Below are 21395 nucleotides of genomic sequence, written 5' to 3'. Positions count from 1 at the left end.
CATAAATTACTTTGGGCAGTATGGCCATTTTCATGATGTTGATTCCTTCTCTCCATAAGGATGGGATGTTTTTCCATTTGATTGTGTGCTCTCTTACTTCCTTGAGCAGTGGTTTGTAGTTCTCCTTGAAGAGGTCCTTCACATTCTTTGTTAGCTATATTTTAGATATTTTATTCTTTTGTAGCAGTTGTGATGTTTATTATGATTTGACTCTCTGACGGTCTATTGTTGGCTTATAGGAATGCCTGTGATTTTTGCACATTGATTTTGTATCCTGAGACTTTGCTGAAGTTACTTATCAGCTTAAGGAAATTTTAGGCTGAGATGATGGAATTTTCTAAATGTCATCTGCAAACAGAGACAATTTGACTTCCTCTTTTTCTATTTGAGTACTCTATTTCTTTCCCCTGCCTGATTGCCCTGGCCATAACTTCCAATACTATGTTCAATAGGAATGGTGAGAAAGGGCATCCTTGTCTTGTCATCCTTTTCAGAGAATGCTTCCAGCATTTTCTCATTCAATATATCACATTAACTGTGGTTTTGTCATAAAAGCTCTCATTATTTTGAGATATATTCCCTCAACACCTGGTTTATTGAGAGTTCTTAACATGAAAAAAAGTTGAATTTTATCAAAGGCCTTTTCTGCATCTATTGAGATAATCATGTGGTTTTTGTCTTTAGTTCTGTTTATGTCATGAATTTTGTTTATTGATTTGCATATGTTGAACCAGCCCTGCATCACAGGGGTGAAGCCAACTTGATCATGGCGGATCAGTTTTTTGTTGTTCTTGTTGTTGTTTTTTAAGACAAAGTTTCGCTCTTGTTGCCCAGTGCAGTGGCGTGATCTTGGCTCACCGCAACCTCTGCCTCCCAGGTTCAAGTGATTCTCTTGCCTCAGCCTCTCGAGTAGCTGGGATTACAGGCATACACCACCACGCCTGGCTAATTTTTTGTATTTTTTGTAGAGGCAGGGTTTCTCCATGTTGGTCAGGCTGGTCTTGAACTCCTGTCCTCAGGTGATCTGCCTGCCTCAACCTCCCAAAGTGGTGGGATTACCACGCCCGGCCTGGTGGATGTTTTCTGATGTGCTGCTGGATTCGGTTTGCCAGTTTTGTTTTGTTTTAGTTTTTTTTTTATTTTTTATTTTTCTGAGACAGAGTCTCACTCTGTCACCCAGATTGGAGTACAGTGGCACTATCTTGGCTCACTGCAACCTCTGCCTCCCAGGTTCAAGTGATTCTTCTGCCTCAACCTCCTGAGTAGCTAGGAGTACAGGCATGAGCCACCACTCCAGCTAAATTTTGGATTTTTAGTAGAGATAGGGTTTCACCATGTTGGCCAGGCTGGTCTTGAACTCCTGACCTTGTGATCCACCCACCTTGGCCTCCCAAACTGCTGGGGTTACAGGTGTGAGCCACCATGCCCAGCCGAGAAATGAAAAACCCTCAAAAAAAAAAAAATTCAATAAATCTAGGAGCTGTTTTTTGAAAAAATTAACAAAATAGGGCCAGGCACAGTGGCTCACGCCTGTAATCCCAGCACTTTGGGAAGCCAAGGCGGGGGGATCACCTGAGGTCAAGAGATCAAAACCAACTTGGCCAACATGATGAAACCTGTCTCTACTAAACATAGAAAAATTAGCTGGTCATAGTAGCACGTGCCTGTAATCCCAGCTACTCCAGAGGCTGAGGCAGCAGAATCGCTTGAACCCAGGAGGTGGAGGTTGCAGTGAACCAAGATCCTGCCACTGCACTCCAGCCTGGGTGAAGTGCAGTGAGACTCTATCTCAACTGGTTATTCTAGTTAGCAGCTCCTCTCTCTAACTTTTTATCAAGGTTCTTAGCTTCTTTGCATTCAGTTAGAATATGCTCCTTTTTAGCTCAGTGGAGTTTGTTATTACCCATCTTCTGAAGCCTACTTCTGTCAATTTGTCTATCTTATTCTCCATCCAGTTCTGCACCCTTGCTGGAGAGGCATTGCAATCATTTGGAGAAAAGGCACTCTTGCCTTTTGTGTTTTCAGTGTTTTTTTCTTTTTCCTTTTTTTTTTTTTTTTGAGACGGAGTCTTGCTCTGTCGCCCAAGCTGGAGTGCAGTGGCGCAATCTTGGCTCACTGCAAGCTCCGCCTCCCAGGTTCACATAATTCTCCTGACTCAGCTTCACGAGTAGCTGGGACTACAGGTGCCTGCTACCATGCCTGGCTAATTTTTTTGTAGTTTTAGTAGAGACGGTTTCACCGTGTTAGCCAGGATGGTCTCGATCTCCTGACCTCATGATCCGCCTGCCTCGGCCTCCTAAAGTGCTGAGATTACAGGCTTGAGCCCACCGCACCTGGCTTCAGCGTTTTTTTCATTGATTCTTTCTCATCTTCATGAGTTTGTCTAGCTTCGATCTTTGAGGCTGCTGACTCTTGGATGGGGTTCTTGTGGAGACTTTTTTGTTGCTGTTGTTCATTTCTGTTTGCTTTTCTTTCAGTGGTCCGGTCCCTCTTCTGTATGGTTGCTGTGGTTTGCTGGGGGTTCACTTTAGGCCCTATTTATCTGGTTCACTCCTGCACCTGGAGATAATACTCAAGGAGGCTGGATAACAGCAAAGATGGATGCCTTCTGCTTCCTCTGGAATGTCTGACCTCAAGGAACACCAATCTGATGCCAGTAGGAACACAGCTGTATAGGGTGTCTGACAACCCCTGTTGGAGTATCTCACCCAGTTGGGTGGCACGAGGAACAGGACCCATTTAATGAAGCACTTTTATTGTCCCTTGGTGGAGGGGTATGCTTCACTGGGGTTAAACCCACTTCTCTGGGCTGCTTGGATTCCTTAGAATTAGGAGGAAAAGCTAAGTCTGCTCGTCCACAGAGACTGCGGTCACCTCTCCCCTTAGGGACTCAGGCCCAGAGAGATCAGAGTTCTGTCTCTGAGCCCCTGGCTGAAGCTGTTGGAGTTCCTGCAGGGTGGCCCCACAAAGTGAGGAGGGATGGGTCAGAGTCAGGCCTGAAGGGGTGCTGTAGCTGCAGTCTGGCACAGTCAGTGTGTTGGGCTGTGGAGGACACCTCTTGGAACCAAGCCGTCCAGCATCCCTGTCTCCAGCAGGGGAAAAGCTCCGCCAGGAGCTATAGAAATGGCTGCCGCCCTTCCCCTGCCCAGGGATAGCTGCCTAGTGTGTTACACAGCTATCAGTCCCAGTACTGGTTGCTGCCCCTCCCCAAGGAGCTGAAATGGCTTAGACAGCAGGCAGCCACAGCTATGGTGCTGGTCACCCCCCGCCGGGAACTCAGCAGGCTTAAACCAATTTTAGCTGAGAGGTTATTGAGAATCTGCACAGCTCTGGGGTTGGGACCCTAGGCCCCGGTGGCATGGGTTCCCGAGTGAAATCTTTCAATCTGTGGGTTGCACAGTTCCATGGAAAAAGCATGGTTTTGTCAGCTAAGTAGGACACTCATTCACTGCCTCCCTTGGCCAGGGGATGGGGGCTCCCCTGCCCTGTGTGGCTGTCAGGTGGGTGGCTGCACCACACTCTTCTTTCTTCCTCTCCCTGGGCCATACCAGCTGCCTAGTCAGTTCTGATGAGAGAACCTGGATACCTCAGGAGCCAGTGCAGGATGCACAGGCCATTATGGTTCTTTTCGGTGGGAGCCTCTGATCACCACTGCTTCTAGTTGGCCATCTTTGCCCCGCCCCTAAAAGTTTTTTTTGTTTTTTTGTTTTTCTTTTTTTTATTTATTTTTTATTTTTTTTGAGACGGAGTCTCGATCTGCCGCCCAGGCTGGAGTGCAGTGGTCGGATCTGAGCTCACTGCAAGCTCCCCCTCCTGGGTTTAGGCCATTCTCCTGCCTCAGCCTCCCGAGTAGCTGGGACTACAGGCGCCCGCCACCTCACCCGGCTAGTTTTTTGTATTTTTTAGTAGAGACGGGGTTTCACCGTGTTAGCCAGGATGGTCTCGATCTCCTGACCTCGTGATCCACCCGTCTCGGCCTCCCAAAGCGCTGGGATTACAAGCTTGAGCCACCGCGCCCGGCAACTCTCTTATAATTTCTAAGATATATTTTGTAACAAATTTTATGCTTGCCACACTTTATGTAAGAATTCAATAAGATTCTTCTTTTACAAACAAAGAAAAACAATGCTAACTGATTTAATTCTTTCACATGTGGACAGTGTATGCCTCTCACTTTAATTAACTAATCTCAAAGTTATATTGGTAAGCAAATTCTCCACTCAAAACCATTTTTTTAAAGCACATTAAAAATACCAACTTTTGGCCAGGCGCAGTGACTCATACCTGTAATCCCAGCACTTTGGGAGGCCGAGGCGGGCAGATTACAAGTTCAGGAGTTCGAGACCAGCCTGGCCAATACGGTGAAACCCCATCTCCACTAAAAATACAAAAGTTAGCCGGGCATAGTGGTGCGTGCCTGTAAGTCCCAGCTACTTCGGAGGCTGAGGCAGAAAAATTGCTTGAACCCAGGAGGCAGAGGTTGCAGTGAGCTGAGATCATGCCACTGCACTCCAGCCTGGGTGACAGAGCGAGACTCTGTCTCAAAAAAACCAAAAACCCACCAAGTTTCTCAGCAGAACCTACAAAGTACCATGTAAAATAACACGGTAGGAAGACAAGTGAGAAAACTGTAGCTGTAACACAGAAAAAGGAGAAAAGCTGTGATACATACATCCTTGAAATGAACGTAAGACAAACAAAACTGAAGATAATTAAAAAATAAAGAAGCAGAATATGTCTTTAAATTCAGCAAGAGTGAGCTTTGCATCCTGGAAATAAAAATGTCCTCTCAACATGAGGAATCAATGTAATTTCTTCTCCATTGATATTTTCCATTCTGACTTAAAGTTACAAACTAACTCCAGAAGAAATACTTACGGCTTATCACGAAGCATCTGCTACACAGCAAGCACTGCCGTATTTGCTTGCTGCATTTATACACAAAAACATCCTCTTGACTTATGGAACCCTCCCTAGTACTTATCTGAACAAATTTGCTCAGTAAATAAATAAATTAACTTATGACAATTTTAAAAATGGAGAGGAACAATAAGTAAGTAAAAGTGAGCTTCTATGGGGTTCTCCAAGTAAAAGAAACGAATGCAATCTTCTAACTAAATAAAATATAACTTAATACACTAATTGTGGGATTACATCTAAAGATCGTCTTGTGTACACTACTAAACTTCATAAAAATTATTCTTATAATCCATGACATAATGTATACTTCATAAATTATAAAACAAAAAATATATCTAAGAAAGAAGAAAAGTATGGGTCTAGCACGAGTACCAGCCAAGTAAAACCAAAGAAATTTCAAGGGGAGATTCTTAACCATAAGATGTAAGATTTTACAATAATGAATTCAATACAAACCAGAGAGTATAGATTTGCTTTCCACATTTTTGAGGTTTTTGGTTTTCTAGTAAATTAGTCACTTTATTATAATTTGTTTTGTTCTAATATTTTTTTCTGAAAATAGGTACAAACTCAGAATTACACAAACACACTTACTTCATAATTTTCTTGCACCTAAATACCTTTAGAGTGATATATGTGTATATTTAACCATATGTAAATCAAAACTAAAAGTCTATATGTATCTGTTTACAGGCATAGTGGCCACATGTTCAAAGAAAAATATGTAACACATTTTTATTTACATTCCTGTATGATTTTTATTATGACCACAAAAATGACCTTATAATAAACCACAATTTAAATGTACATTTCAAAATAATTAAAAGTGTAGATTTGGATTGCTTGTAATTCAAAGAATAAATGTTGAAGATGGTGAATCTCTCATTTACCCTGATGTGATCATTACATATTTTATCCTGGTATCAAAAATATGCCATATATGTCAGAAATATATATACACACTATGTATCCACCGAAGTTAAGAAAAATAAGTTTGTCAAGGCAAAAAAATATATATATATATAGTACTACAACCCTCTTTATATTTGTAATGTTTGTCCTCAAAAGAAATACTAAGACATATATTTTCTAAAAGATATTCCGACAGTAATTGCATTTTTAATGTTTTTATTAAGTATAAACTGTGATGTTAAGATGTGATCAGATATTAATGGCTTTTCCACATTCTTTATAGGTGTACTTTTTTTTCAAGTATAAATGCTTTCCTATGTGATAAGGTGTATTGGTTAAATGTTTTGCCACATTCTTCATTAAGGAGTTTTCTCCAGTATAAATTATCTTGCAATCAAATGTGACTACCATTTAAAGGCTTTGTGACATTACTGACGTCTAGGGTTTCTTGACACTATGGTTTATGTTTAGAGAAGTTTAAGGTGTTCTCAAGAGCACTGTCATATCTTTTGGATTTGTAGTTTATCTCTAGTATGATTTGATAACTTATTAAAAACTTTGCCACATTCTTCACATTTGTAGAATTTCTCTGCAGCACAAATTATCTCACGTGTAATAAAGGTTGAAATGTTTTTAAAGCTTTTGTCATATTCTTCATATTTATAAAATGTATCTTCTGTACGAATTATCTTATGCTTAGTAAGAGTTGAAGATCACTTAAAGACTCTGTTACATTCTTCACATTTGTAGGGTTTTTCTTCAGTATGAATTATCTTATGTGTGGAAAAGTGTGAGAAATGGTTGCAGGTTTTGCCATGTTCTTCACATTTGTAGGGCTAGTTTCCATTATGAATTATCTTATGTTCAGTAAGGTTTGAGGACCAGTTAAAAGCTTTGCAACATTCTTCACGTTTGCAGGGTTTCTCTACAGTATAAATTGTTTATTAAGAATTGAAGAATGGTTATAACATTATTCATTTCACATTTGTAGGGTTTCTCTCCCATTGAATTATCTTGTTTAGTAAGAGTTGAGGACTGGCTAAAAGTGTTCCCACTTTCTTCACATTTGTAGAGTTTTTCTCCGGTATGAATTTCCTTATGTCTAGTAAAGTTTGAGAACTGATTAAAAGCACTGTCACATTCTTCACATTTATAGAGTTTGTCTTCAGTATAAACTATCTTATGTTCAGTAAGGTCTGAAAACCAGTTAAAAGCTTTGTCACATTTTTTATATTTATAGGTTTTCTCTTTAGTATTAATTATCTTAAGTTCAGTAAGGTTTAAGGACCAGTTAAAAGCTTTGCCACGTTCTTCACATTTGTATTGTTTCTCTCTAATATAAATTATCTTATATTCAGTAAGATTTGAGAACCCATTAGAAGCTTTGCCACATCCTTCACATTTGTAAAGTATCTCTCTAGTACCAATTATTTTGTGTTCAGTAAGTTCTGAGAAACACTTAAAAGTTTTGCCAAATTCTTTGCATTTGTGGCGTTCCTCTCCAGTATAAATTGAGTAAGGTTTGAGAACTGGTTAAAAGTTTGGCCATTCTTCACATTTGCAGTGTTTGTCTCTAGTATGAATTATCTTATGTTCAGTAAGATTTGAGGACTGACTAAAAGCTTTGCCACATTCCTCACATTTGAAGGGTTCCTCTTCCGTATGAATTATCTTATGTTTGGTAAGATTTGAGGACCGGTTAAAAGCTTTGCCATATTATTCACATTTGTGGAGTTTATTTTCTTTAGGAATTCTCTCAGTTTGAGTAAGAGCTGAGCAATGGTTAGAAGCTATGCCACATTTATTATATTTGTAGGGTTTTCCTCCAGTATCAATTATGTGTATTTAAGGTGTGAGGACTGGTTAAAGGCTTTTCCACATTCTTCATATTTGATGGGTTTCTCTTCAGTATGAATGGTTTTCTGTCTAGTAAGGTTTGAGGATTGGTTAAAAGTTTTGCCACATTCCACAAATACACCATGGAATACAATGTAGCCATAAAAAAGGGTAAGTTCATGTACTTTGGACGGACATGGATGAAGCTGGAAACCATCATTCTCAGCAAACTATCATAAAAACAGAAAACTAAACCACATGTTCTCACTCATAGGTGGAAACTAAACAATGAGAACACTTGGACACAAGGCAGGGAATATCACACACTGGGGCCTGTCAGTGGGTGGGGGGCTGGGGAGGGATAGCGTTAGGAGAAATACCTAATTTAAATGACGAGTTGACGGGTGCAGCAAACCAACATGGCACATGTATACCTTTGTAACAAACCTGCACGTTGTGCACGTGTACCCTAGAACTTAAAGTATAAAAAAAAGTTTTGCCACATTATTACATTTGTAGGGTTTCTCTCCAGTATGAATTGTTTTATGTCTAGTAAGGCTTGAGTACTGGTTAAAAGCTTGCCACATTCTTCACACATGCATGGTCTTCTCTAGTATAAATTATCTTATGTGTATTAAGGTTTGTAAAATGGTTGAAAGCTCTGCCACATTATTCACATTTTTAGGGTTTCTCCCTAGTATGAATTAGCTTATGTTTAGCAAGGGTTGAAGGATGGTTAAAAGCTTTGCCACATTCTTCACATTTGTAGGGTTTCTCTCCAGTATTATTTTGTCTAGTAAGGGGTGAGGATTCCTTAAAAGCTTTGGTACTTTCACCTTTGTAGGATTTCTCTTCAATATGAATTGTTTTATGTCTAGTAAGGTATGAGCATTGAATAAAAGCTTTGCCACATTCTTCACATTTGTAGGGTTTCTCTCCAGTATGAATTGTTTTGTGTCTAGTAAGGTGTGACGACTGGTTAAATGCTTTCCCACATTCTTCACATTTGTAGGGTTTCTCTACAGAATGAATTATGTGTAGTAAGGGTTGAGAAATTGTTAAAAGCTTTGCCACATTCATCACATTTGTAGGGTTTCTTGCCAGTATGAATTCTCTTATGTTTCCTAAGGGTTGAGAAATTGTTAAAAGCTTTGCCACATTCTTCACATTTGTAGGGTTTCTCCCCAGTATGAATTATCTTATGTTTCATAAGGGTTGAGGAATTGTTAAAAGCTTTGCCACATTCTTCACATTTGTAGGGTTTCTCCCCAGTATGAATTATCTTATGTTTCATAAGGGTTGAGAAACTGTTAAAAGCTTTGCCACATTCTTCACATTTGTAGGGTTTCTCTCCAGTATGAATTATCTTATGTTTCATAAGAGTTGAGGAATTGTTAAAAGCTTTGCCACATTCTTCACATTTGTATGGTTTCTTCCCAGTATGAATTATCTTATGTTTTCTAAGGGCTGAAAAATGCTTAAAAGCTTTACCACATTCTTCACATTTGCAGGGTTTCTCACCAGTATGAATTACTTTATGTTCAGTAAGTTTTGAGGACCACTTAAAAGCTTTACCACATTCTTCACATTTGTAGGGTTTCTCCCCGGTATGAATTATTTTATGTTTCAGAAGGGCTGAGAAATTGTTAAAAGCTTTGCCACATTCTTCACATTTGTACAATTTCTCCCTAGTATGAATTAGCTTATGTTTCTTAAGAGTTGAGGGATTGTTAAAATCTTTGCCACATTCTTCACATTTGTAGGGTTTCTCCCCAGTATGAATTACTTTATGTCTCGTAAGGTGTGAGGACTGCTTAAAAGCTTTGCCACATTCTTCACATTTGTATGGTTTCTTCCCAGTATGAATTATCTTATGTTTCATAAGGGTTGAGGAATTGTTAAAAGCTTTGCCACATTCTTCACATTTGTAGGGTTTCTTTCCAGTATGAATTATCTTATGTTTTCTAAGGGCTGAGAAATGCTTAAAAGCTTTGCCACATTCTTCACATTTGCAGGGTTTCTCTCCAGTGTGAATTACCTTATGTAAAGTAAGTTTTGACAACCACTTAAAAGCTTTACCACATTCTTCACATTTGTAGGGTTTCTCTCCACTATGAATTATCTCATGTTTTCTAAGGGTTGAGGACTGGCTAAAAGCTTTGCCACATTCTTCACATTTGTAGGGTTTCTTTCCAGTGTGAATTACCTTATGTTTTCTAAGGGCTGAGAAATGCTTAAAAGCTTTGCCACATTCTTCACATTTGCAGGGTTTCTCTCCAGTATGAATTACCTTATGTACAGTAAGTTTTGACAACCACTTAAAAGCTTTACCACATTCTTCACATTTGTAGGGTTTTTCCCCAGTATGAATGATCTTATGTTTCATAACGGTGGAAAAATTGTTAAAAGCTTTGCCACATTCTTCACATTTGTACAATTTCTCCCTAGTATGAATTACCTTATGTTTTCTGAGGGCTGGGAAATGCTTAAAAGCTTTGCCACATTCTTCACATTTGCAGGGTTTCTCTCCAGTATGAATTACCTTATGTAAAGTAAGTTTTGAGGACCACTTAAAAGCTTTACCACATTCTTCACATTTGTAGGGTTTCTCTCCAGTATGAATTATCACATGTTTTCTAAGGGTTGAGGACTGGCTGAAAGCTTTGCCACATTCTTCACATTTGTATGGTTTCTTTCCAGTGTGAATTATCTTATGTCTTCTAAGGGCTGAGAAATGGTTAAAAGCTTTGCCACACTCTTCACATTTGTAGGGTTTCTCTCCAGTATGAATTGCTTTATGTCTAGTAAGGTGTGAGGATTGCCTGAAAGCTTTGCCACATTCTTCACATTTGTATGGTTTCCTACCAGTATGAATTATCTTATGTTTCATAAGGGTTGAGGACTGGCTAAAAGCTTTGCCACATTCTTCACATTTGTACAATTTCTCCCTAGTATGAATTACTTTATGTTTTCTAAGGGCTGAGAAATGCTTAAAAGCTTTGCCACATTCTTCACATTTGCAAGGTTTCTCTGCAGTATGAATTACCTTATGTAAAGTAAGTTTTGATGACCACCTAAAAGCTTTACCACATTCTTCACATTTGTAGGGTTTCTCTCCAGTATGAATTATCACATGTTTTCTAAGGGTTGAGGACTGGCTGAAAGCTTTGCCACATTCTTCACATTTGTAGGGTTTCTTTCCAGTGTGAATTATCTTATGTCTTCTAAGGGTTGAGAAATGGTTAAAAGCTTTGCCACATTCTTCACATTTGTAGGGTTTCTCCCCAGTATGAATTGCTTTATGTCTAGTAAGGTGTGAGGATTGCCTAAAAGCTTTGCCACATTCTTCACATTTGTATGGTTTCTTCCCAGTATGAATTATCTTATGCTTCATAAGGGTTGAGGAACTGTTAAAAGCTTTGCCACATTCATCACATTTGTAGGGTTTCTTTCCAGTGTGAATTATCTTATGTTTTTTAAGCGTTGAGGACTGGCTAAAACCTTTGCCACATTCTTCACATTTGCAGGGTTTCTCTCCAGTATGAACTACCATATGTATAGTAAGTTTTGAGGACCACTTAAAAGCTTTACCACATTCTTCACATTTGTAGGGTTTCTCTCCAGTATGAATTTTCTCATGTTTTCTAAGGGCTGAGAAATGGTTAAAAGTTTTGCCACAATCTTCACATTTGTAGGGTTTCTCTGCAGTATGAATTATCTTACATTCATTAAAATTTGAGGACCCCTTAAAAGCTCTGCTACATTCTTCACATTTGTAGGTTTTCTCTCCAGTATGAATTCTCTTATGGTCAGTAAGATTTGAGGACTGGTTAAAAGGTTTGCCACATTCTTCACATCTGAAGTGTGTCTCTCCAGTATGAATTATCTTATGTTTAGTGAACGCTGAAGAGAAGTTAAAGGCTTTGCCACATTTCTTACATTTGTAGGGTCTGTCTGCAGTATGAATTATCTTATGTTTAATAAAGGTTGAGAACCATTTAAAGGCTTTGCCACGTTCTTCACATTTGTAGATATTCTCTTTAGTATGAATTCTCTTATGTTGAATTAAGTGTGAAAGCATGAGAAATGATTTGCTACATTTTATACATTTGAAAGTTTTCTTTTTAGTGTGTCTAACCTTATTTCTATTTGAGTTTGAATATTTATGAACGACTTTCATGTCTTTGTTACACTGAAATATTTTTCTCTGGGTAGTTGTCCTACAATGGTTAAGTTTATTATAACCTTCTTCGTGCATCTTACACTCATTGGCACTTTTACAATCTTTTCTTAATTGTAAATTCTTACGTCCACATCTTGTATATGTTCTCAGTATTACTTCTTGGAAACAATCTTTCATGCTCTGATCTGGCCAAAGGTCTTGTGTAAAATGAGAACGCATAACTGGAGGAAATAAAAGTAACAAATTATTCCACTTGCTAGACTCAAATATACTTTACAAATCTAACCTATAAAATTATAAAAACCACAAAAGCAAGATGGCACAGTAAAATAGGACAGGCTCTAATTTCTTCATAGACATATAAATGTAACAAAAACACACTAACCAAAATACATTTGTGGAAAAGTTATAAATGAGTTAAGTGTATAGAGTACCCCAAGTAAGTACAGTGCAAAGAGCCACACAGAAGGAAAGAGAAGTCTGTTACAGTTTCCCAATGCAGCTCTTCCTGCTCCCCAAAACAACACAGGGACTTTAGAAGTAAACTGATGGCTGGGAATAGCACCTCACACCTGTAATTCCAGCACTTTTGGAGGCCGAGGTAAGTGGATTACCTGAGATCAAGAGTTCAAGACCAGCCTGGCCAAAATGGAAAAACTTCATCTCTACTAAAAATTCAAAAATTAGCCAGCTGTGGTGGCACATGTCTGTAGTCCCAGCTACTCAGGAGGCTGAGGCAATCACTTGAACTTGGGAGGTAGAGATCGCAGTGAGATGAGATTATGCTAGTGCACTCCAGCCTGTGTGACAGAGTGAGACTCTGTCTCAAAAAAAGAAAGAAATAATAATAATAAATTGCCAACTCCTAGTTTACTCTTTAAAGACAAATAAAACAGTGGTACATACATATTTATTTCTGGCTTCTAGGGGCCTTTCTAGACACTGGTTTTTGTCTCTCATGACATAAAGTGCTGAAAGAAATGGTGGCATACTTTAAAATGACAGCTTGAGTCTGCTGAGACCAAAGTTAGATGTTATAGCAGCAAAGAATATAGTACCACACACAAAAAAATAGATGTAGCAAGTGATTACTACTGAGAAGAAACATGAATAACTTTTTTTATCAAAACAAACAAACAAAAAAATAACACACACACACAATTTCAGACAAGATGCATTCTAAGAACATGTTTGACAGACTCCCAGAATCTCTGGCCAAGACAACTGGCTTCAGACTATTCCAGGACAAGGCTACATTATGAAGATTGCAACAGGTAGATTTTTTGATGTACAAATTTTAATCAACGATTACAATGTATATAGAATATTAGGACAACACGGCCCAATCAAAAAAAGTATAAAAGTTTTACAAAGCAACCATAAAACAATGAAGATTAATTAATTTTAAAATTTTCAAATGAATTATAACACTGAATGAGAGAAACAGGAACACAGACCACTATAAAAAATTGAAAAAAATGAGAATACCTCTTCCCCTAATGGCGTGAGGTAATTCATGAAAATGGCTTGCTATTCACCTAAGCCAGAGAACCCCACAATATCACACTAAACAAGAGGTTCATGAGGGCTATTCTTATGTAAGACAAAATAAACTTTAAAGCAACCGCAGTTAAAAAAGACAAAGAGGGGCCGGGCACGGTGGCTCAAGCCTATAATCCCAGCACTTTGGGAGGCCGAGGCGGGTGGATCACAAGGTCAGGAGATCGAGACTATCCTGGCTAACATGGTGAAACCCCGTCTCTACTAAAAATACAAAAAACTAGCCGGGCGTGGTGGCGGGCGCCTGTAGTCTCAGCTACTTGGGAGGCTGAGGCGGGAGAATGGCGTGAACCCGGGAGGCGGAGCTTGCAGTGAGCCGAGATCACGCCACTGCACTCCAGCCTGGGAGACACAGCGAGACTCCGTCTCAGAAAAAAAAAAAAAAAAAAAAGACAAAGAGGGACATTATACAATGGTAAAAGGCCTTGTCCAACAGGAATATATCACAGTCCTAAACATATATGCACCTAACACTGGAGCTCCCAAATTTATAAAACAATTACTAGTAGACCTAATAAATGAGATAGACACCAACAAAATAATAGTGAGGACTTCAATACTCCACTAACAGCACCAGACAGGTCATCAAGACTGAAAGTCAACAAATAAACAATGGATTTATACTATACCTTGGATCAAATGGACTTAACAAATATATACAGAACATTCCATCCAACAACTGCAGAATATATATTCTATTCAACAGCACACAAAACTTTCTCCAAATAGACCATATGATAGGCCCCAAAATGAACAAGAAATTTAAGAGAATTGAAATTATATCAAGCACTCTCTCAGACTACAGTGGAATAAAAGTGGAATTCAACTCCAAAAGGAACCTTCAAAACCATGCAAATACATGTAAATTTAAAAACCTGCTCCTGAATAATCATGGGGTCAAATATGAAATCAAAATGGAAATTTAAAAAATTCTTCAAACTCAACAACACAAGTGACACAACCTATCAAAACCTCTAGGATACAGCAAAGGCAATGCTAAGAGGAAAGTTCATAGCCCTAAACGCCTACATCAAAACATCTGAAAGAGCACAAACTGACACACTAAGTTCACACTTCAAAGAACTAGAGAAACAGGGACAAACCAAACCCAAACCCAGAAGAAGAAAAAAAATAAAATCAGAGCCGAATGAAATGAAATTGAAATAAACATACAAAAACCAAAAGAAAAACCTGGCTCCTTAAAAAGATAAATACAATTGACAGACCATTAGCAAGATTAACCAAGAAAAAAAGAAAATCCAAATAACCTCGATAAGACAGGAAACAGGAGATACTACATCTGACACCACGGAAATACAAAAGGTCATTCAAGCCTGCTATGAACACCTTTAAGTACACTAACTAGAAAACCTAAAAGAAATGGGTAAATTTCTGGAAAAATGCAACCCAACCAGCTTAAATCAGGAAGAATTAGATACCCTGATCAGACCAATAACAAACAGCGAGATTGAAAAGGTAATTTAAAAATTACCAACAAAAAAAGTGTAGGACCAGGCAGAATTTAGTAGAATTCTACCAGACATTCAAAGAAGAATTGGAAAGGCCGGGCCCGGTGGCTCAGGCTTGTCATCCCAGCACTTTGGGAGGCCAAGGCGGGCAGATCACGAGGTCAGGAGATCGAGACCATCCTGGCTAACACAGTGAAATCCCGTCTCTACTAAAAATACAAAAAATTGGCTGGGCGTGGTGGTGGGCGCCTGTAGTCCCAGCTACTTGGGAGGCTGAGGCAGGAGAATGGCGAGAACCCGGGAGGCGGAGCTTGCAGTGCGTCGAGATCGCGCCACTGCACTCCAGCCTGGGTGACAGAGCAAGACTCTGTCTCAAAAAAAAAAAAAAGAAAAAGAAAAAAAAAAAAAAAAGAAAAACAAAGAAGAATTGGTACCACCAATGCTATTGACACTATTCCACAAGATAGAGGAAGAGGGAGCCCTTCCTAATTCATTCTGTGAAGCCAGCATCACCCTAAAACCAGAAAAGGGCATTAACCAAAAAAGAAAACCACAGACTAATGTCCCTGATGAAAACAGATGCTTTTTAAAAGCCTTAACAAAACACTAGCTAACTGAATCCAACATATCAAAAAGAGAATCCATGATCAAATGGGTTTAATACCAGTGGTGCAGGGATGGTTTAACAAATGCAAGTCAATAAATGTGACATACCACATAGAAAGAAATAAAAACAAAAATCACATGATCATCTCAATAGATGCAGAAAAAGCATTCAACAAAATCCCTTTATGATTAAAACTCTTAACAAAACTGGCATACAAGGGACATACATCAATGTAATAAAAGCCATCGGGCCGGGCGTGGTGGCTCAAGCCTGTAATCCCAGCACTTTGGGAGGCCGAGACGGGCGGATCACGAGGTCAGGAGATCGAGACCATCCTGGCCAACACGGTGAAACTCCGTCTCTACTAAAAATACAAAAAAAAATTAGCTAGGCGTGGTGGTGGCGCCTGTAGTCCCAGCTACTCGGGAGGCTGAGGCAGGAGAATGGCGTAAACCCACGAGACGGAGCTTGCAGTGAGCTGAGATCCGGCCACTGCACTCCAGCCTGGGGGACAGAGGCAGACTCCATCTCAAAAAATAAATATATAAATAAAAGGCATCTATGACAAACCCAGAGCCAACATAATACTGAATGAGGAGAATTTGAAAGCATTCCCTCTGAGAACTGGAACAAGACAAGGATATCCACTCTCGACACGCTTCTTCAACAGAGTACTTGAAGTCTTAGCCAGAGCACGCAGAAAAGAGAAAGACATAAAGGGCATCAAAATTGGTAAAGAGGAAGTAAAGCTGTCACTGTTTGCTGATGATATGACTGTTTACTCTGAAAACCCTAGACTTTTCAAGAAAGCTCCTAGAAGTGATAATTCAGCAAAGTCTTCAGATACAAAATTAATACATACAAATCAGTAGCTCTTCTATACACCAACAGCGACCAAGCAGAGAGTCAAATCAAGAACTCAACCCCTTTTACAATAGCTGTGAAAAAAAAAAAAAACCCAAAAACTTAAGAATATACCTAACCAAGCAGGTAAAAGACCTCTACAAGGAAAACTACAAAACACTGCTAAAAGAAATCACAGATGACACAAACAAATGGAAACACAGCCCATGCCCATGGATGGATAGAATCAATATTGTGAAAATGACCACACTGCCAAAAGAAATCTACAAATTCAATGCAATTTCCATCAAAATACCATCATCATTCTTCACAGAATTAGAAAAAAATGATTCTAAAATTCATGTGGAACAAAAAAAAAGGACTGCATAGCCAAAGCAAGACTAAGCAAAAAGAACAAATCTGAACAAATCACATTACCTGACTTCAAGCTATACTATAAACCCAGTCACGAAAATAGCATGGTACTGATATAAAAATAGGCACATAAACCAATGGAAAATAATACAGAACCCAGAAATAAACCCAAATACTCACAGCCAACTGAACTTTGACAAAGCAAACAAAAACATAAAGTGGGTAAAGGATACTCTTTTCTTTTTTTCTGACACGGAGTTTTGCTCTGTTGCCCAAGCTACAGTGCAGTGGCACAATCTCAGCTCACCACAACCTGTCTCCCAGATTCCAGCAATTCTCCTCCCTCAGCCTCCCGAGTAGCTAGGATTTCAGGCACCCGCCACTGCACCTGGCTAATTTTTGCATTTTTAGCAGAGATGGGGTTTCACCACCTTGGTCAGGCTGGTCTTGAACTCCTGACCTCATGATCCACCCACCTTAGCCTCCCAAAGTGTTGGGATTACAGGCATGCGCCACCGCGCCCAGCCAAGGATACTCTTTTCAACAAATGGTGCTGGGATAATTGGCTAGCCACATGTAGGAGAATAAAACTAGATCCTCATCTTTTACTTTATACAAAAATCAACTCAAGATGGATTAAGGACATAAATCTAAGACCTGAAACTATAAAAATTCTAGAAGATAACATTGGAAAAACCCTTTCAGACATTGGCTTAGACAAGGATTTCATAATCAATGAGAACCCAAAAGCAAATGCAATTAAAACAAAGATAAATTAGGGAGGGTTCTCTATCTTGTGGAATAGTGTCAAAATGGGGACTTAATTACACTAAAGAGCTTTTGCAAGGCAAAAGAAACAGCAGAGTAGGCTGGGCGCAGTGGCTCAAGCCTGTAATCCCAGTACTTTGGGAGGCCCAGACGGGCGGATCACGAGGTCAGGAGATCGAGACCATCCTGGCTAACACGGTGAAACCCCATCTCTACTAAAAAACACAAAAAAGTAGCTGGGCGAGGTGGCGGGCGCCTGTAGTCCCAGCTACTCAGGAGGCTGAGGCAGGAGAATGGCGTAAATCCGGGAGGCGGAGCTTGCAGTGAGCTGAGATCCGGCCACTGCACTCCAGCCTGGGCGACAGACAGAGACTCTGTCTCAAAAAAAAAAAAAAAAAAAAAAAGAAAACAAAAAAAGAAACAGCAGAGTGAAGAGACAACCTACAGATGAAAAAATGCTCAACATCACTAATGATCAGGGAAATGCAAATCAAAACCACAATATGATACCACCTTACTCCTGCAAGAATGGCCATAATAAAAAAAAAATCAAAAACCAGATGTTGGTGTGGATGTGGTGATCAGGGAACACTTCTACACTGCTGGTGGGAATGTAAATTAGTACAACCACTATGGAAAACAGTGTGGAGATTCCTTTTTTTTTTTTTTTTTTTTTTTTTGAGACGGAGTCTGGCTCTGTTGCCCAGGCTGGAGTGCAGTGGCTGGATCTCAGCTCACTGCAAGCCCCGCCTCCCGGGTTCACGCCATTCTCCTGCCTCAGTCTCCCGAGTAGCTGGGAGTAAAGGCGCTCACCACCTCGCCCGGCTAATTTTTTTTGTATTTTTAGTAGAGACGGGGTTTCACTGTGTTAGCCAGGATGGTCTTGATCTCCTGACCTCGTGATCCGCCCGTCTCGGCCTCCCAAAGTGCTGGGATTACAGGCTTGAGCCACCGCGCCCGGCGAGATTCCTAAAGAACTAAAAGTCATACTACCATTTGACCCAGCAGTCCCACTACTGGGTATCTACCTAGAGGAAAATAAGTCATTATATGAAAAAGATACTTGCACACATGTTTATAGCAGCACAATTCACAATAGCAAAATCATGTAACCAACCCAAATGCCCACTGCCCATTAATCAATGAGTAGATAAAGAAACTGTGATACCACATATATATAGATAGATAGATAGATAGATAGATAGATAGATAGATAGATATATGATGGAACACTACTCAGCCATAAAATGGAATAAATTAATGGCATTCACAGAAACATGGATGAGACTGGAGACTATCATTCTAAGTGAAGTAACTCAGAAATGGAAAACCAAACATCTTATGTTCTCACTGATATGTGAGAACTAAACTATGAGGATGCAAAGGCGTAAGAATGATACAGTGGACTTTGGGGACATGCGGGGAAGAGTGGGAGGGAAACGAGGGATAAAAGACTACAAATAGGATGCAGTGTATACAGCTCGGGTGATGGGTGCACAAAACTCCCACAAATCACCACTAAAGAACTTACTCATGTAACTAAACACCACTTGTACCCCAATAACTTATGAAAAATAAATAAAGTAGTACACAGGTTACTTGAAGAGGAAAAAAAAAACAGCTTTCCAAATTTTGATGTAATAAAAGAAAAGAAATATGCTTTTTTTTTTTTTTTTGACAGAGTTGCCCAGGCTGGAGTGCAATGGTGGGATCTCGGCTAACCACAACCTCCACCTCCCAGGTTCAAGTGATTCTCCTGCATCAGCCTCCTGAGTAGCTGGGATTACAGGCATGTACCACCATGCCTGGCTACTTTTGTATTTTTAGTAGAGATGAGGCTTCTCCATGTTGGTCAGGCTGGTCTCAAACTCCAGGCTGGTCTCAAACTCCAGGCCTCAGGTAATCCACCCACCTTGGCCTCCCAAAGTGCTGGGATTAGAGGCATGAGCCACCGCGCCCGGCTGAAAAAATATTTTTAATCCATAATACTTGATCAGAAATTATTTTATTTTAAAATAAAATGAACGCTAAGGGTGTTCATCAATCGCTACTAGCACAGTTTAAAAAAACAAAAAATGCTACATTGTGGACAGGCACAGTGGTTCATGCCTATAATCCTTCACATTTAGGAGGCCAAGGCAGTCAGATAACTTGAGACCAGGAGTTCAAGATCAGCCTAAAAACATAGTGAGACTCTGCATATATAACAAGAAAAATGCTAAAATGAGTCTTTTATGTTGAAAAATAAAATGATGCTAGATAGCATCAAAAAAGCATATATAAATATATAGCTTTCTATTAAATGTAATTGTAGAGACATATATAGAAAAAAAGAAATGCTAAAATGAGTATTTTATATTGAAAATAAAATGATGCTAGACAGTATCAAAAATCCATATATATATATATATAGCTTTCTATTAAATGTAAATATACAGACACATATAAAAAAAGAAATGCTAAAATGAGTTTTTTACATTGAAAATAAAATGATAGATAGCATCAGAAAACATATAAATATACAGTTTTCTGTTAAAGGTAAATATACAGCTACATATAAAATTTCTTACTAAAATAATAGTACATAAAACCCTTAAAATTCTTCTATAGAATATAAAAACAAAATATAAATCTGCATAAATCTGAATACACAATATGAAATAATTTATAATTTAAATTATAAAAATTTATAATATTAATAGCAAACTAGAAAATATAGTTTTTTGTTCAACTGAAGTTATGAAATTAAAACATATTGATTTAATCTTAAGATATTTTACATAATGTCCATTTTTCAAGATAACTACAAAAACTTTATAGAAACTATGCAAAACAAAATAAAATAAGCAAAGTGTGCCACTACAGAATTAAACAAAAAATAGTTAAACAAGAAATGAGAAAAAACAGGTTTTAAAAAAACCATATAAAACATAACAATGAAACTGGTATGTAATTTTCTTTCTTTTTTTTTTTTTTTTTTGAAATGGAGTCTCACTCTGTTGCCCAGGCTGGTAAGCAGGGGCATGATCTCAGCACACCACAACCTGCGCCTCCGGGTTCAACTGATTCTCCTGCCTCAGCCTCCTGAGTAGCATGCCACAATGCCTGGCTAATTTTTGTATTTTTAGTAGAGATGGGGTATCACTATGTTGGCCAGGCTAGTCTTGAACTCCTGACCTTGTGATCTGCCCGCTTTGGTCTCCCAAAGTGCTGGGATTACAGGCATGAGTCACCGTGCCCGGCATAACTTTATTTCTTTAAGAAATCATTTTAAATATAAATTTATTAAACTACTTAATAAAAAGAAATGTAATTCCAGGACTTTGGGAGGCCAAGGTGGGCTGATTACCTGATTTCAGGAGTTTGAGACCAGCCTGGGCAACAAGGCAAAAACCCTGTTTCTAACACAGAAGAAAAAAGGGGGGGGGGGACAACAACAACAACTAGTTGGGTTTAATGGCACGTGCCTGTAACCGAGCTACTTAAAAGGTTGAAACTAGAGGATTATCTGAGTTTGAGAGACTGAGGCTGCAGCTCACGGCCATTATCACACCATTGCAAACCAGCCTGGTTGACAGAGTGAGACCCTATTTCATTGATTAATTAATTAATTAAAAGAAAAAGAAAGAAGATGCCTGAGTGGCTTAAGAAAAAAAGCATATGATATGTTCCTACAAGAGACCAATTTTAGTACTGAGTCAAATAGTGTGTAAGTAACAGAATGGAAAAAAATCTGTATTTCATGCAAATAGCCACAATTGGGTGAGGTAGTCATAACTATATTAGATACAATATGCTTTAAGTCAAGTACTAGTATGAGACAAAGAATGTTATTATATAGGCCGGGCGCGGTGGCTCAAGCCTGTAATCCCAGCACTTTGGGAGGCCGAGGCGGGTGGATCACGAGGTCAGGAGACCGAGA

The 21395-nt window shown here is 39.0% G+C and overlaps 1 protein-coding gene across 1 annotated transcript in view; it reads right to left on the bottom strand.

Moving 5' to 3' along the window:
• Positions 1-5682: 5682 nt before the first annotated feature.
• LOC105464255 (zinc finger protein 729-like) overlaps positions 5683-21395 on the bottom strand; it is a 424831-nt gene continuing 409118 nt past the window's right edge. Inside the window, 2 exon segments of the mRNA XM_071088044.1 lie at positions 5683-8701; positions 8703-12072. Coding sequence (XP_070944145.1) covers positions 8350-8701; positions 8703-12072 — 3722 coding nt within the window. The 3' untranslated portion in view covers positions 5683-8349.

The sequence above is a fragment of the Macaca nemestrina genome, chromosome 20 (assembly GCF_043159975.1).
Source record: "Macaca nemestrina isolate mMacNem1 chromosome 20, mMacNem.hap1, whole genome shotgun sequence".
NCBI classification, from domain to species: domain Eukaryota; kingdom Metazoa; phylum Chordata; class Mammalia; order Primates; family Cercopithecidae; genus Macaca; species Macaca nemestrina.
This window is presented reverse-complemented; position numbering and strand designations above follow the sequence as displayed.